Genomic DNA, 17074 nt, shown 5'->3' on the forward strand with positions numbered 1-17074 from the left:
TAGTTTATCAGTTTCCAAAGCAAAATTACTTCAAGCTGGTAACCTACTTACTATGGAAGTTTCATTACTTAGGCCCCTAAGTTATTCAGCTCATTCAAAGCGTGACTGGAGGGCGAGTAGGGCAGGGGGAGGTCATGAGAACTCTCAAAAGAATTTTCAAAATCACTTGATGATGTGGAAACTATATTTCCCATTTCTGATTCTTTTCCTTGAAACTGAAGCCCACACAATCCTGTGTTGAGAACATAAAGATTATTCAATTCACCTGCCAGTGTTTACCATAATTCAACTATCCTATCTTCTGGCCTCTGTGATTTTCTGGGAGTTTTTTTTGCAGGGGTGGTTGGCCCCTTTATTTTAGCTATTTATCTTAATTTTTCAATTCACTAGATCAAAGTTTATATTTGGACATACTTTCCTGGCTTTAAAGTTTAAGAACACTCCAGACTCATGTTTTGCCTCTAGCCTTAAGAGTGGCTACCAGGCTCATTCCCTAATGCACCCCTTCCTCCAACTTCCCAATTAGAAGATAGGAATTATACAGGCCTTCCTTCCTGAACTGCAAAAGACTAGAGCACAGCAAGACATTCCCACCTGTGACCCAGAGTTTCTCACCCTCAGCGCTATTGACATTTTGAACAGATAATTCTTATTTCGTGGGACTGTCTTGTGTACTCTGGGATGTTTAGCAGCACTAAACCCCACTACTCACTGGATACCAGTAGCACTTCCCTCTGTTGTGACAACCAAAAAAATCTCCAGACATTGCCACACGTCCCCTGGAAGCACAATCACCCCCATTTGAGAACCATTACTATAAGGGCAGAAGTGTGGAGGGCAGTGAGGTGGACTTACCTACTCAATATAATCTTATTGAGCAATCACTATGTGCATAGCAGTGTTGTATGTGCTGTGAGAAACTTAAAGAAGGATGATGCACAGTTTCTGTCCTCACAGAACTTCCAAAAGAGTGTAGGAAATGAATACAAATAACTAGGACTTAGAACAAATAACTAGGACTTAGAAAGTAATGATATCTTGATATGTATTGAGAGAAAGGAAATCAAAATTCTCTTTGGAAAAATGAAGTATACTTGGAAAATTTAGGGAGAAGTTGAAAGTAAAGCATGATTCCAGCAGGTTAGGATTCCAGCAGGTTAGCAAAGGAAAGAGAACACTGAAATCAATCTTGAGAAAGAATGTCAACAGATTTGAATTGTAAATGTTTTGGAATTTATCTAGTTCATTATGAAGATCCTTTCATTTGACTTCATGTTATTTTTGTTGAGAGGAAATGACATGATGAGACAATAGTCTTATGGTCCCTGTTCACTTACTTTTACATTTAACTCTTTTCCCCTGCATTCACCATGAATTGTAGAGAAAGAAATGAGTTTGTGACCAGTCCAGCAAATACAGTGCAGAGCACTTCTGCTGAATAAAACTAATCAATAGAAGGCACATGCACCCCAATTTTCACAGCAGCACTATTTACAATAGGCAATAGGAAGCAACTAAATTAACAAATGATTGAGTAAAGAAGATGTGTTGTATACAGACTATGGAATATTACTCAGCCATAAAAAAGAATGAAATAATGCCATTTGCAGCAACATGGGTGGACTTAGAAATTGTCATACTAAGTGAAGACAGACATTGAAAGACAAATATCATATGATATCACTTATATGTGGAGTCTAACAAAATGACACAAATGAACTTACTCTGTCTTATAAAACAGAAAAAGAGACTCATAGACAAAGAAAACAAATTTATGATTACCAAGGGGAAAGGCTGGGAGAGGGATGAATTAGGAGTTTGGGATTAGCAGTTATAAACACTGTATACAAAATAGGAAAACAACAAGGTTCTAGTTTATAGCACAGGAAACTATAATCAATAGCTTGTAATAACCAAATTGAAAGATAATATGAAAAAGAATATATATGTATAATTGAATCACTCTGCTGTACACCAGAAACTAGCACACCACTTTAAATCAACCATACTTCAGTCAAAAGAAAAAAAAGATTAATCACTAGAATAGATGGAGCTTATAATCACAAAATTATTACTTTTCTTGTTTATTCATTTATAATTATTATTGCACAGGTAAAAATAGCTTACGAAGTGATCTTTCTAGAAAACAATGCTTTCAAGAGATAAGCAGAAAAAAAGTTAAAGTTACTGTCTTTGAAGTTTGGGTGAGAAAGTAGCACCTGAGTTTTAATAATGTAGGAACTAAAAACACAATATAAGTAGGAAAGGCAAAGGGAATAATCTAAAGCCCTCTTTAGGACATTGATTCTTAATCTCTGGGGACTTTCGGATCCCTTTAACTATGCTGTGAAAATGGTGGTTCCCCCCCAAAAATACCTATAGGGAAATATTCATAAAACTTGATGTGACACTTCAGGGTGTCCTCAACCTGCTGAAGCCCTTCGGCGCCCTTCCATCCATGGTCCTCAGGTTATAAAGCCCTGACAGGAAACTACAGGCTACGAGACACAGACCGTTGCTTCAGAGACCTAAGACGCCCCAGAAATGCCTGTAACAAGATGAGCGGTAGTTTGGAAGCTGAAATCCCTGAACTCTTTCTAAATACCTGGATTCATTTTGACTGCAATGTAGTCAAAAGCATTGTTACCATATTCCATTCAAGTTCTTAAAAAATTACTTTTATTGGATGGAAAAAGTGCTGTATCTCTTAAAAGCAACATGATAAAAAAAAAAAAGAAGAAGAAGAAGGATTCCTGAGCTGACACTGAGAAGGCTTTAGGGCTTCTTCCAAGATGTTTAAACTTGGACTAGTAATTAACTTCTCTGAGCTTTAGTCTCATGCTTTTGTATAACAGAGTACTGTGTTATATTATCGTTAAGTCCTCTATACATTCTAAAATTTCATAATTGAAATTAACTCATCTAAATCTTTAAAAAACAAGACAAATAAACATGAGAATAGCTGCAGTTATTTCCACAATAACATTTTTTCGGGAAGTGATTCAAAGCTAGATGTGGTTGAATTGCTCCAAGACTGAATTTGCAAAAGTAGGCGATAATTCAGTCATTACGCTCAGCCCTTATTAATTATTATGACTTCTCCATGACTTTGAATCAGAAGGGTTTGCTATAAGAGAGGTTCTGACTGGGCTGTCTGAATGATGAATCATCTCCCACACCAAGGTGGTCTTCCCCAGCTCCAAGGTACTCATAGGCACCACCAGGAAATTTAATTGTGGTTGCCTGTGTTGTACTTGGCATTTTACTGAAGAAAAAAAAAAAAGGAACTTTCAATATTGATATCAACATGCTTTAGCCTGCAGAAGCAAAAGATTTTCTTTGCGGAAAAGTGCTTGACATTAAAAAAATAATAATGCACTCAGCCAGGGCTCCAGTCATCTGAATTCACTCACCATTTGTGTGGCTTTAAATCTGGCTACACACACGCCAGAACCAAGGATCAGAAATGCATCTGGGTAGCAGAAGCTGGTTAGTGTCGTCTCTTCCACTCGCTTTTGTTGTCTGTTTTTGTAACATATGTCAGCCACCAAAGAGACAAACGGGTAAAATGGTTTTCTCCTTTCCCATCTGGTTCTCTGTCAGAGATACAAAGCCTGAGCAGAGAATCAGATTTCAATGTCCTGACTGCCGAGAAACCTTACTTTCTCATTCTCTATCCATCACCATTCTTCTCCTCAACAAATATTTTCCCACTAAGTACAAAGCAATGTAGTCCAATAAAATACAGGGTTATTTCTACTTACTCCCTTCCCAGTTCCTGGTCATTAATGCTGTATTTGCGTATATAGTCACAGTATTTTGAACTCCTGAAATTAAAAAAATATAGATGGTTCTCTGTGTATAAATGAGTTCTGTTCAATGAGTCAACCAAAAAGTCTCTTGTTTGGAGCTCATGATACACTTTTCATGGAAATAACTTTAAAAATGGTGATAAAACTCTACAGTATGAGAGAGAGACAAGAAAAGAGAGAGAGAGAAGCCTAAATCAATATACAGCACGTAATATAACACATCCTTTGCATGCAAACATTTGCATCCTTTGCATGACTGTTCCATCATGGAAACCAACAACCTCTTAAAAGCTGGGCAGCAGGGTAGGAGGCACGTACTGTTATAGGTGTGTTAAACAATGGGTCTAATAAGGAGATACTGGTGGTACCTACCTGATGGAGAGATGCAGCGTTGTTACTTGGGAACACTGCTGCAGCTTCGACTTCAGGAACGTGCAGGACCGCACAAGCTGAGGACTGTGTGGCTACTGTGGCTGTCCACATTTGCAGAGCAATTGTAAATTGGGTGTTTTAATGTCAGAAGTTGCCAAAAAATTATTAAACCCTGCTATATAAAGAGTTACAATCTAGAAGTATGTTTGAGACTGCAGGGATCTATTAATATTTTCAATTGGCTAACTGAGCATTCCTGTATATTACTAGAGTAGTAATTTCTTTTACTTAAAATTGATCTTAAAAATTTTAAACATTCAGAAAAGTAGAGAGACTAACAGAATGAATGTACATATCCCCATCACTTCAACTTAAAAATGATTATAATTTTGATTCATTTTTATTAGTTTTCCTGTTTTTCTTTCATTGCCAAACGTTATGTAGCAAAACCTAGATCTCATGTCATGTATACTTCTGTTCTACGATTCTTAAAAAAAATTACATTTTCTTATGCAATGACAATGCCATTATAATGCTCAATAACACAGTATTTTTTATCATGTCATACCTAGTTTATGATCAATTTTCCCTCATTGCCTATAAAATGTCTTTTATGTTTGGTTTGATGAAATCAGCATCTAAACAAGATCCCCACAGTACATTGGTTGTTATGTATTGTAAATATCTTTACATCGGAAGGAGACCCATCTCCCTATTTTTTTCTCATACCACTGCAAAATTCATGTCAGTATCATGATGGTCAGGGACTCTTCTTTCCCCTTAAAAAGCATTGAACTTATTACTATATTACTTATATATCCTTTAAATGGAAGTTAACTTTAGAGGTGAGTAATTACTTAAAATTCCATGACAATGTACTGATTTTGTCATTAGCAGGCTCCAACAAATCCATTTAGATTGTGATTAAAGAAAAATAAAAGATTCTGTTATCTGCCATGGTTGATGGAAGAAAGAATAATGTAATTGAGATTAAAAGAGTTCCCACATTGTCCAGTATTAATTATATAGTGTTACAAATGTCTGACATATGGCCTGCTGTTCTTTTTTATGACACATACCTGGTTCCTACACTCCGTAGAATTTATAGACTCTGGCAAAGGAGATTCTTACTAAAAAATGTTGAGAGAGAGCATTAGAGAATTATAGGCCAGATTTTAAAGGGTCTTTATTTTCAAAAAAGGCCCCGTTACATATTTGACTTTGAATTGCACCTCAGGAATGGACTGGAAGGTGGGGCATCTAAAAGTAAGAGAGCATTTAGGAGTGTACTTGACTGATAACGCCTGTCATAGTAAGTTGCTCCATGACCGATTATTGGGTGAAATCAACCCCAGAAAATGAAAATAATACTGGGTTTCCCTCCTAGAGTTATACTCTTAACATAAATCCTCGTGAAACCTGATGACAGGAAACCTGAAAGTAGTATCCCTTGATAGTAGTAGCATCTAAATGCAGTAACACCTGTATTCCTCAGAACACTATTGTATAGATACCATTTCCATTTGAAAGATGAGGAAACTGAGTTATAAAAAGCTTATGTTATTTCCCCAGTACCACATAATGATAAGTGAAGGATTCAGGAGCTGAACGGAGGCAGTCTAGCTCTTGACTTCACTGCTGTATTATACTGTCGCTTAGACTAGCGAGATGAGCTGCTTCTTGTCCTTGTATGAAACCAGGAGATAAACTTCTTCCGATAAACTCTGATGCCAACCCTGAAAATATTTCTTATTTTAATGAGTCCTTAAATATTACATATAACTTAATAATAACTAGGTTCCTTTTCTTTTAAACAGGTTATCAATAACCTGGGTCCTTTGAAACTGATTCTTAATACTCCTAGCCACCACAGAGTTCATCATGGTGAGGAAATTTGATCTTTCTTTCCTTCTTCATTTCTTGAAAACCGGTATTATTATTTTGTATCATTTCATCACAGTTACTTGACATAGTCACCACACACTGTGCAAACAGGTGTTTGTTTCTTCTTTTGTACCTGGATACACTTTATCGCCAAAGCAAGGACTGGAGCAGAAAACACACGCACAGAGACACACAAACCTTTCCATAGACGGCGTTTGGATTTTCCTCATTGCCTAGATCTCAGTTGTAGTAGAAGAAAAGGGTTTACCAACCTAGGGCAACCACCCTAGGAATCTTGGTCTTAAAAGCTGTTGGTATCTGAGGAAAGCCTAAGAAACAGGACTTCACTTTCCTGCCTCAGTTCTGTGAACAAACTCAACCTACGCTGCATTTGCTTGACTTAGAAAAAAAATCCCATGTGGCCAGTGTCTAAGGTTTACCATCAGCAGCTTAAGAAATAACAGAAATGTTTACACCTGTGCACGCAAAGACCTGAACAAGAACGTGCTACTGGTATTATTTGTAACAGGGAGAACAAGAGATGTAACCCAGTGTTTATCAGCAGTAGAACAGATGCACGCATGTAATGGAGAACTGCATAGAAGTGCAAATGCCCGAAGTGTTACGACAGACAATGGCAGGAATAAATCTCACAAGCTTAATGTTGAAAGAAGGAAGCTAGTAATAAAATGATGAATATCATGGCTGTGTTTTGACAAGTTTCCAGGCATCACAGGCAGTGCTGGAGTACGGCAAGCCTGCCTTTCCCAGGCAGGCAGGTCCCTTTCCCCAGCCAGGGAGCAGAGCAGGAGCACAGGCTCCCCCGGGAGGGGAGAGGGTGGGATCAGGCTGTACATGGTCAGTTTCCTCTTCCAAACTCCACAGTCATTCCCCACCCCCAGGGAATCGTTAGTGAGGGGCCATAGAGAGGCCAACAGCGTTATGCTCTTGGGCTTCCCTCCATTTAAAAGGAAACTTAAGGAGTGAAGAAAACACATCTACACTGAAGAAGAAATAGTTGCTAGTTTCCTGTTTGGCCTCAGAGCACCTTTCCAGGCATGTTGCTTTATTTCAGAATTTTATAACCTCTGAACTGCTAACATTTTGGACCAGACAGTTCATCTGGGAGCAGAGTAGGGGGCTGGCTGCCCTGTGTATTATAGGATGTTGGTCTTTACATACTAGATGCCAATAATATCCCCTCCCAGTTGTGACTACTAACAGTGTCTTCAGACATTGCCAAGCATCCCCTAGGGGCACAGTGCTCCTCTACCCAACTGGGAGCTACTGTTCAGCCCACGGATGGCAATGGGTAGTGGATCTGTGTAGCCAGCCCCACTCTGCTTTTGCACTGGGAGAGATTTTTCCTCATGTCTTCACTTTCAAATGTACATTTGCATATATGGGAGGTGTGTAAAGAAATGAGGACACATGAAGACAGTTGAATTTATCACAGCAGTGGTTTATGGAACAATATTCTTTTTCCTTTGATTAATAATCACACGGGTATGATAGTGTATATTTAAGCTTTTTTAAATTAAGAAACTATGCCTTTCATTTCCCAGTACCTCTGTTTATAAAAATAAATAAACCTAAAATTACCTACCCCATTAAAAATATTTTTAAAAAGAAACAAAAGAAAAAAATTTAAAAAGGAAAAAAAACCATTAAAGAAACTATACCTAACTATTTAAATGATTATTTAAGTTCTTTGAGGCATGAAAAATATCAATATGTTATGAGTTAATATAATTAAAAGTAATTTAATTTTTACTTATGTCTTTTATTATTAAAATAATAGTACTGTCTTACTCTAAGTGGAAAATTTTCTTCCTGGAAAAGATGCAATGAAAAGGGGTAAAGTTCACATCAAAATGTTAAAGAAAAAAGTATTTTCTTTATCTTATTTCCTATTGCCTTTTGTTCTGGACCATTTAACTTTTAATTGTTACTCTTTGATAGTCTTAAAGAAATTACTTAGGATTATCCCAGATTTTTAAAGAACAGGAAAATTGTGAGCAATGGTGCTTTTTTTTAATTTCTGGGATAATTCTAAATATAAATGACTAAGGAAATCTTTGCTCTTTTTAGTAACATCAGTTGGAAAATAAAATGAAAACTCAGTTTAGTAGCAGATGAAGTCTAGTGATGTTAGTGAAAATATATTTTGGGGAAAATCATTGTTTCAAAAAGCATGACTTTGTTTTTCAAAAATGTTTAATATTTTGTCTCATAGGCAGAAACCGTTATTGCATAGACAAAAATTGTGCTGGTACTCTTATTATATGGGATAGACTTTTTGGTAAGTACAAAGTATGAGAATTTAAAAATCAAATTAGCTCCTTAATTCATAGAAAGTCAAAGTTCATATCATTATTGTTTATCTTCCAGGAACATTTGAGGCAGAAAATGAAAAAGTTGTATATGGTCTAACACATCCCATTAATACATTTGAACCATTCAAGGTACAGGTAATGTACTTGATTTTATTCTTTCTGAATTGATTACATCACTTTTACAAATTTTATATTTAAAATAACAATTAGTTGTTGAAAGGCAGAAATACATACTATTAACCAGAAAAAATATATTTTTAACTGTAAAATAATTTGGAAATAACTCTGCCACTCGAAGGCTTGAATCAAATTCAGCAAAATACATTTGAAAAAAACTCGTATAAGAATTTTAAAATGTGTCTACTACCTAGAGTTCAAAAAAATAGCTCTTCAAGCAAACATATCCTTTCTCAGAATAGACCTGAAATGTATTCATGTATTCAGAAGGAGCAGTAGTGAAATGTATAATTAAGGCTGATCCCAGAGTAAGAAAAATATTTGCTTCAAGGCTGCATGACTCTGGTTAGAAACTCAACATGAGGCCTTTGCCCTCCTCTTCTTGGACTGAGGTGTCAGGAGCTATTACAGGTTGGTTATGTCTGCATATTACCTCACCTGCTAAGCCTTGTTGCCCGGGACCAGTTTTCTGTTCGACATGTGGTATTGGTTGTTCACTGATCTCAGTGGTTGGCACTAGAGAAATGAGGAATGTCTGTGAAGCTCTGATCCATCAGCGGCAGACCACCAATAAGACTCCTGGGGGTTGAGACTAGTAAATGAGAAAAAGATAAGAATGCTTGAAAAACTGAAGAGGTCAGTCAGTGACAGCTCTGTCCAGGGGACTGGGTACACAGCATTCAGAAAAGGAGGAAAGCCCACGTTCATGTTGGGTCTGCTTTTTAAACCTACTTCTTCAAAGTTTTCAAGAAAGTTAAAATAACAGAATAAGTGAACATTTATTGAGCTTTTACTATCTGCAGGGCAGTGCTAACAGCCCAAATATTTAATTTAATTTGTAACCATTTCTAAAACCTTACAAGGTAGTGCTTCTTTCTAACCTCAATTTTTTTTATGGATGAAACTGAGGTTCCCAGATTTTAAATAATTCATCCAACCACACACAGCTTGTCAGATGCAAACCTGAGTCTACTCAGTTGAATCCTACCTTGTTCTTTAATGGCTTTGGATTCCTTGTTGTAATAGTTCAAGTAATTTTAAAAACCATTTTTATAATGCCAGCAGTTAAAATTCTGCAAGAGACAGTGAAAATACCAATGAGACCACAAGGTCTGATAGAGCTAAGACTTCTTTCTACATTAATTTATCACTACACCTATAGTAGAACTCATTTCTAGAGTCTACAGCTGATGCCCATATCTAGGACTAATTTCAGTCCTCTGGCACATTACTATCAGATGTATGGTATATATAGCTAATGGTCCTGATATTTATTGAGTACCTGTCATATGTGGGTATACTTTTAACTTCACATATATCAAGTGTATGTTTTTAAAGAATGTGGATTCCTACTGTCAGCCTCAAGGTAAACTTTTTGACTCAGCAAACTGTTCCTTTTCTTATTACAGAATATGGTCTGTTTATTACTCAGAAGTCGACTGTCAGAAATGACTTTGAACATTTTTTCTTAATATGATGTGTTTCTCTATAACTCAACACAATAAATAAAAGATTATTTTTAAAATATGTAACCAATATCTAATATCTGTATGATTCCATGTTCAACTTTAATAAACATTTAGCAAGTCTAGAAAAGATGTCATTACATGGCTGTTGAGTGCACAGCCTGCTAGTTAAAGACATTGGAAGCAACGTCTCTGAACACGTTTTTTTCTTCTTTGCTGACTTTCTAATCAGTTGTCCTGTTTTTAAATTTCAAATGTACAATTTTTTGAAGCTTCAGAAATACCGGTAAGAACACATTTAAGCTTAAAGGTATGCAAAATGCATAGAATGAATTTCAATTTGAAATCAATTGCATATTAATAAACATTATCAAATTATACATAACCTATTTATTAAAGATTAATATGTAACTTACATTAAATAATAAAATAAAATAAATTATAAATAAAATAAAATTTATAATTTACTGTATTTAATCTTTTTGGTTATGGATTTTTCATATTTTAAATAAACTATATATTTATTCTTCTAGTTCCACTATTTAGTTTACATTTGGACTACATTCTGGGCCACACCTGGATTCTTCAATAAGTTTTCTGTCATATTTAAAGGACCAGGATGGGGTCCAGGTAAACCAAGACTTGGACTAAGTGAAGAAATCCCAGAGGTAAATATGAGTTCATGAATTTGATGATGGTGAAGATTAATCTTATATTGTCAGGTCTACAGCCAGCCTGTAATATATGCTGACTTCATGAAAATCTGAAAAAAATGTTCCCTTATGCACATGCAGTCCTGTCACGTATAACTTTAAGAGTGAACGCCACGTAGGGACCAGTGAAGGGGTGCCTTCTCCCAGGGTGACACTGCCTCTTACTAGGGAGCATGGTTTGAGGGCAGAGTAACAGAGGCTGGCTGTCAGATCCACTTGAACCAACAGCAAAGAGCCTTTGTGGGGTGCAGGAACTATGCAAACGCTTGTGGATCAGTCACAGAAGTTAGAATATGAGAAATGGAGGAAGCCTTAAAAATTATTCAGTTTATGCTTCATTTTGTCCGTGAAAACCTGAGGTCTCCAGAACTGGAGGTCTATAGTTACACCAAGATGATATGGTTATTGGATTAGACCATAATTTTATTCACTCCATAGTTGAGTAGTAGCATTAAATACAGAAATCCCATTAAAATACAAATATAAACAAGGTAGAGATTTAAAACATTGGAAACCACAAAGAAAAATTCAGTTTCAATCTGGAATACCTCTTATAAAGATGAAAAAGGAATTTCTTTCCAATCATTCAGGATATATATTATGATTTCTCATCAAAATAATTGTCACTAATAGTAATATAGAAACAACAGAGTAAATCACTATTGATTTCAAAGATTATTATGAATATAAAATTTGCCAATATTTTAAGGAAATAAAATCATGTTTTATTTGAATATTATTACTTTTCAAAAATCCTGATCTAAATAAGGATATTTTTTCATCCAGTTATGAAAGCAGCGTGTTGAAGTTTCCCAGACTTTTTGATTATGTTCACAGTTAGTTGTGTAACAAGGATATAACTTGATATAGATAAAAATAATCTGCATACTTCAGGTCCAAAAAGTCTAGTCAGCTGTGGTCCATTTATTATTTTTCTTTTTTTAATTGATAATTCAAAGTGAAAATTTTAAAGTCATATTGATGCCTAAATCTGCACTATAAAAATAGCATTAGAGTCTTTCTGGGAAGACTATCATGGGAAACTTGTTTTCAATAAGACAGTATTTCCCTTTGTGCCATGATTATCTACACTACCCCAAATCACCTTCCATCTTCTCTTTTGCTGTGCTTTCATGTATAATTATGGACATATTTTCATGTTTCATATTCCATGTTCATTTTGGTTATGTTTATCATCAGTATCAGTTCTTACATTGCTGTATTTAAAACAGACTAGATCAGAATCCTAATGCCTCTGAAATGAAAAGCAGGTCTCCTAACTTTATTTTTTCTATCCAAAATAATAAATCTTAGATTCATTTTGAAGATTAAAAAAAAAAGACTAGCAAAGCTGTTTATTTGTTTTTACGTGTCTCCTCTTTGCTTAGCATGAGTTTCAGTGAGAGAGGTAAGGGAGCAACATAACAAGAAGGCTTCTTTCTTGTCTTCCTAGGTCACAGGGAAAGAAGTTCCCTTCTCATCAGCAGCATCTCAACTATTAAGAATATATACAGTTGTGCAGTTTGCTCTGATGCTGTCATTTTATGAAGAGACCTTTGCAGATAAAGCTGTAAGTGGTGTCCATTTTAAACAGAGTATGAGAGAACTGTCACTTTGAAAATGAAAGTAACCTCCTTCTATTATAGCTGTGCTCTGTTCTTTTCTGTCATTGTCTTTTAATTTTGACAATATCTCACATTCCAGCAGGTAAATTAATTCTTCTAGACTGTTAAATGTAAGTTGATTAATTATATCCAAAGTGTTTCTGTATAAAATATCCATCATATGGTACACCATGGATCTACATGATAAATAGAAAATGACTTGTCACAAATGAATTATTCAATAATTACAAGAAAAAGTATTCCAGAAGTTAGAATTACATGTTTTGGGAAAAGCAGACTTTATATCAATTTCAACATATTTATCTTCAATAAGAGACTACCCTGATACCTTGACTTTAGGGAGATTGTGAGGTAGGTTTTACTTCATTTATTTGGTCCTTTCTAAATAGTCAAAATATTCAGTTTGTCTTACACAAACATAAGGGCACCAGATCAGGGTTTAGAATCTGGAGTCTGATTCAGGCATTACTACCTGGAGAGTCATTCTTGGGCCACATGAAAATACCTTCCCTGCCTACTTTTTGGAGAAAACAAAAATAACCTAATGTAGGTACAAATGCACTGTACACTGTAAAAAGATAAAAACAGAGGCATTTTAAATATGTGTTTCATTTCATTGATTTATTTATATTATATTCTTCTGAAAGGATTTACAGTAGTTCAAAGCGGTACATAAATTGTAGGAAGGTAACTAAGTTGAAAGTAGGTGAAATTGAAAAGAGGATGACAGAAGAAAGAAAAATCAGTGTCTTTGACTTTGTTTCCAAGAAAATATGTACCTCATGAAATAACCTCACTGAATGAGGGCTCACATAGTAGCTCTATATGAATAATGGTTATGCTTTAAAGAAACAGGGGAAGGGAGGCTTCCATTTTGAGCAAAATGATAGGTTAAATACACCTATTTTTTATTAAGACATACCGAACACCTAGAATTGCTGGATAAAATGTAATTTAAAAAAACCAAAAAACAAAAAACTTCTTTAAATACATTGCATAGTTGAGCTGGCAGAAAACGGAGGCACTCCTTAGAGGCTGAAAATGTTGAGAGTGTGTAAACGCAATGAAGTGCTTTTCCCAACAGCTGTCCTGGGACCTCGAATGGTCTCTGCTGGTCAAGACCTTAAGGTTCCAGAGACAAAGATAAAAGCCTGCACTGGTGAATAGTCAGTAAAAGAACTTCAAATAAAACAACTGAAAACAAAAGAAATACTTACTCTCAGCGAAGGGGGTGGGGTGGGGATAAAAAAAAAAAAGAACCATAAAAAGGAAACTTGTCTCTACCTGACTTGGCTTTGAGGAGGCAGAAAAAAGCCTTCCTGAGAATTTCTAACTACAAACCATCCTTCACTCAGATACGGATCCAGGATTTACACTAACCATTGATTTATAAGCCTAAACCAAGAATATAGTTAGCATGGTCCCAGATTAGTCTCCATCCTTCACTCAGATACGGATCCAGGATTTACACTAACCATTGATTTATAAGCCTAAACTAAGAATATAGTTAGCATGGTCCCAGATTAGTCTCACGTGTTTAGAATACTCATATTCAAATCATGCTTAAAGCAATCCCCTTAACCCCACATCTCAGCATAGCCCCCAGGTAATGCCTCAGTGATGGCGAACTCAGAGATAAAAAGCACAGAAACACACAAGGGGACAGCCACTGTGACAAAGCATTAGCAGAAACCACACACAACAGAATTAAACCTTCAAAATAATAGATTTTGGAAGTAAAATTAATTAAAACACGAATTAAGTAAATTTAACATGTTTGAAGAAGCAAAAATTGAAATTAAAAAGAAATTTTAAATTATGAAAAATCAGGAAACAATAATAGAAATAATAAAATTAAACTTCTAAAACACCAAAGTATAATGGACATGAGGAAGTCAAAGACTTCATTGGCAATTTAAAGACAACTAAAAAGAATTAAGTGCATTAAAAGAGCCAAATAAAGTAGCTGTTATATGGTACTAACAGACAATGATGTTAAAAAAATATAATAGAAGTTTTGTTCAGACATAAAGAATACTCTGAAAAAGTCTAAAAAAATTACAAGAATCCAGAAAATGTGTAAGTGAATATAAGTAGGATTAGTGGGCAGTGAATTCAGGCAAGATGAATTATATATACCTTTTTCAAAGAATGACTCTGTGCTATTGACAGATATCAGTCTATCCATGAAAAACCCATGATAGAAATGAATAAAAATATGCACAGAGAAATTAGCCTATTATAAGGTTATTTTAATAATTAAATATATAAATCCCATGGAAGTACTTTTAATAATTAACTATCATTATAATGATCCCAGTATATTAATTCCACTGGAACAATCCCAAGTATTCCATATGCCTCACACAGCGAATCCTATAGATAAGTAGGTTACTGAATGTGTTAAGCAGGACTTTTTGGTTGTATATGACAGAAATTCAACTCAGAATGAATTTGTTAACTCATATAAGTGAAGCATCTGGGATTTTCTTTTTTAGGCAGGGCTGGATCCAGTGAGTCAAGTAACGTCTCATGGAATTTTCTCATTCTGTTTTGCAGTTACGCGTTTCTCAATGCAGGCTCTCCTGCAGCAGCAGCTCTAGGTTTAAATACTGCCACACAAGGAACTCCAGAAGTGAAAGTTCCAAACTAGAGTTTGACATTGTGGGTTGGTTCACTTGGATATCACTGAACCAATCCATGGGATCAGGCCTGGATCATAGACCGTTCAGTCTCTGTATGGGAGGACAGGCTCCGCCCCACAGGATCCTCATGGTCTGAGAGGAGGGACAGAATGGCTTGAAAGGAATATTGAGATGATAGTACATGGAAAAAGGGAAATAGATTCAATAACGCAAAAATAACAAACATTAGATCTATATGAATCCTCCTCACTCATAAATACCATGTAAATTGAACATGTTTTCAAACAATAATCTTTAAACACTTAACATCATAAACTTTCTTGCAGGATATCATTTTACTTGAAGTATCTATGCGTCCACTAGAAATCTTCTTCTCTAAGAAATTAAATATCCGATTAAATGTGGCTTAAATATAACTGAAAAATCAGAGGCAAGTACTTCCAGGATTGATTAATACAGCCGTTCAAACATGTAGAGTTTCAGAAAAGGCTTCTCTCCAGTTCTCTAGGCTTTCATCATCATAATTACAGCAACTCCAGGCATTCTGTCCTCACACTGTGACCAAAGGCAGCAAGTGCAATTCTCCTAGACCGTTATGTAAATTTCATTTAAGAAGGGGGAAATGTCCCCGAATATTTCCCATCAAATGTTCTTTCATTGTTCAGGACTAACTCACATGCCCACACTGAAGCAATAATTTAACACCAGGTCATGAATTAACCATGAATGAATTATTCTAAGCATAATTCATGCCCTGGGGTTAAAAGGGTTCACTTTCCCTCTGAGCACATCCCCTCCTTATACTTGAGCAAAATCAGCCTAGTATCAGTGCAGTAGATATGGGGGAAGTTTTCTGGTTGGGCAAATAACAGTGTATGTCACAGTGTGTCCTGCTAAATAAAACAGGTTTACAAAAGGTTATTACAGAAAAGAAAGCCATTTTAATTTTAAGCATATTTAAAGACTTCAATGATCGATGTTGTCCATAAGCTTTTGCATTTAAAATGAACAGTCAAAATTTGCTACAAATAGTGATCCCAATTTTGGACAACAGACAAGTTTACATGAGCTCTCTGTTGATGTATAATTTTTGTTAAATTATAGTAAAATATGTAATAGACTTTTAAACTACAGGAAAATATGCAATAGCAGAAAACCATGATTTAAATTTTAGTTTCCATTTTGTGAAGTGAAAATAAGAAATCGGATATGATGTGACCAGAAATGCTCTGAAAATATCTTGGTAGGAAATACACTGGCTTATTGTTTTCTGGTTCCTATACGTGCTACAGTTAATAAAAGCAATTCCTCATTTGCCTTTAGCTTCAAAAGAGACAAAATTTGAACCCAGGAACTTCTTTCAGGAGTGTGAATTACATCAGTCTTAGCAGTGCACACATAGACGTCAAGCTATTATGATGGTTAGATTTATTAATTGCTTCACCTAAGGCCTCATAATCATGTCTTCAAGTATTATCTAATTAACTCATCACTGATTACTTTGTTAAACTACTATGTTGTTTCACCTAAATTATGACTAAAATATGCACGCATTAATGGAGCTTAGATAATTGTATAACACCAGAAGAAAAGCTTTGTCATCTGCATCTAAACATCTGACTCTTGATATACTGATCAATACTGAGTACACTTTGCATTATTGAATTTTTCAGTTATACTAAATAGTCTCAAAATAAACTATATTAATTTATAGAAATAAAAATGTACCCATTTTGATTTTGAAAGAGAGGCCTTAATATTAAGTTCACCAAGAGAATTTGAATGTCTAAGCGTGTATGAGTGCTTCTTGGGTAAAAGTGTAGCCAGACAGGGTGTATATTAATATTGTAACTCATAACATGGTTTTCACAAGATTTTTCCACTGTCGTTAAAAACTATATGAGAAACTCGTGTTAGCTCTATCGAGAAAGAGAAATATCAAGTGATGAAATCCTTTTCAAATTGAAATTAGAGTTGGAGACAGCTTCATTCCTGACACAAATGAATTTTGAAAAGTGCATTTGCTTGTTTCCCACACATGTTT

General features: G+C 35.3%; 1 protein-coding gene across 3 annotated transcripts in view; it reads left to right on the forward strand.

The window, feature by feature from the left end:
- The window catches only part of AGMO (alkylglycerol monooxygenase), a 314274-nt gene that overhangs the window by 161256 nt on the left and 135944 nt on the right, over positions 1–17074 (forward strand). For 2 of the 3 annotated variants that reach the window (XM_031674224.2, XM_072964907.1), the window contains exons 8-12: positions 6002–6068; positions 8305–8370; positions 8460–8539; positions 10581–10715; positions 12214–12330. In XM_031674224.2, coding sequence (XP_031530084.2) covers positions 6002–6068; positions 8305–8370; positions 8460–8539; positions 10581–10715; positions 12214–12330 — 465 coding nt within the window. The remainder of the gene's footprint in view (positions 1–6001; positions 6069–8304; positions 8371–8459; positions 8540–10580; positions 10716–12213; positions 12331–17074) is intronic. The other variant, XM_072964908.1, reaches the window with a different exon arrangement.

The sequence above is a fragment of the Vicugna pacos genome, chromosome 7 (genome assembly GCF_048564905.1).
Source record: "Vicugna pacos chromosome 7, VicPac4, whole genome shotgun sequence".
In the NCBI taxonomy this organism is placed as follows: Eukaryota; Metazoa; Chordata; class Mammalia; order Artiodactyla; family Camelidae; genus Vicugna; species Vicugna pacos.